The sequence below is a fragment of the Volvox carteri genome (assembly GCF_000143455.1).
Source record: "Volvox carteri f. nagariensis unplaced genomic scaffold VOLCAscaffold_55, whole genome shotgun sequence".
Taxonomy (NCBI): domain Eukaryota; kingdom Viridiplantae; phylum Chlorophyta; class Chlorophyceae; order Chlamydomonadales; family Volvocaceae; genus Volvox; species Volvox carteri.
The window spans coordinates 935,221-936,164 of record NW_003307598.1 but is presented as its reverse complement, the minus strand read 5'-3'; the positions used below and the strand labels follow the sequence as shown (position 1 = coordinate 936,164).

The window sequence follows — 944 nt, the reverse complement described above, 5'->3', positions numbered from 1 at the left end:
TTGCCTCCATGGATACTCCTAATAGGTACATTCAAATTTAATCATAGCTACATTCATATACTACATACCCTTGGCTCCTTTATTAATAAGACGGACAAGCTAAACTAAGCGACGACCAATATCGACAACTCGGTCGATCGTATTCACTGCCACCATTGTTTACATAAACAATGCACATTTTCAATTCCCCATATGGTGGTGCTTATGGCGGCGAAAATGATGGCGTGGTAGGGCGGGTCGACCACCGCCAGACCACCGTTGACCGTCTTCCTGCAGCACAGGCCCGAGCTTATGGTGCTCCTAATCCTGCAAGAATTCAAATGACGCCCGAGAATCTTCCTGGAAGGGCGCCTTACGCTTCACCAGGTGTGACCGCGTTTGGGGTCAAACATCCGGAGCTCCCACCCAAGACTCTTGACGCTCTTAGGAGAGCATGCATCGAAAATGAGGAGAACATGGACAGTATTTCAGAAGTGATCCGCTCGGAGCTAGACATAGCAGGTCGCGAGGGGGCACTCAAGCTTCTGGCTGAGCTTAAAATCCCGCCCATCGACTGCAAGCGCGTGCTTGACAGCCTGTTGTCGACAACACCATCCAATCACTCCAACAAGACCAATAAGTCGAAGTCGCGAATTAGGTAAGCAGCCCGGCACAATGCCTTTCGATTGACCATTAATATTGCATTGAATTCACACCTAGGTAGGCCTACTGGGTGACTAGAACCATCATTACATTACATCACTTACACATCCGTTCCTAATGATGCATGCAGTGATGCAACGGAGTCTTCGGCCGTGAAGGTGCCGGCCTGCGTTCCTGAGGCCTTCGCCGACGTATTCAAGGCAATGAACTCACAGAGTGATGCCAGCAAGTTCAATGTCCTCGCGGCAACCGAGTGAGTTCACATGGAGTGTTGTTGCAGTAGGCAAATCTAAGTGGCATGT

The 944-nt window shown here is 49.7% G+C and overlaps 2 protein-coding genes across 2 annotated transcripts in view; one reads left to right on the top strand and one right to left on the bottom strand.

The window, feature by feature from the left end:
- Nucleotides 1-170: 170 nt before the first annotated feature.
- On the top strand, nt 171-641 carry VOLCADRAFT_96860 (uncharacterized protein; the record flags this gene model as incomplete). Its single annotated transcript, XM_002955882.1, has 1 exon — nt 171-641. One exon carries the CDS (start codon nt 171-173, stop codon nt 639-641), a length of 471 nt encoding a protein of 156 aa, XP_002955928.1.
- A 101-nt stretch (nt 642-742) lies between these two features.
- itnpB (Idaten transposition protein) overlaps nt 743-944 on the bottom strand; it is a gene marked incomplete at both ends in the record, with an annotated part of 6,863 nt that continues 6,661 nt past the window's right edge. The window contains one exon of the mRNA XM_002955822.1: nt 743-816. Within this exon, the coding sequence (XP_002955868.1) occupies nt 743-816 (74 nt within the window). The remainder of the gene's footprint in view (nt 817-944) is intronic.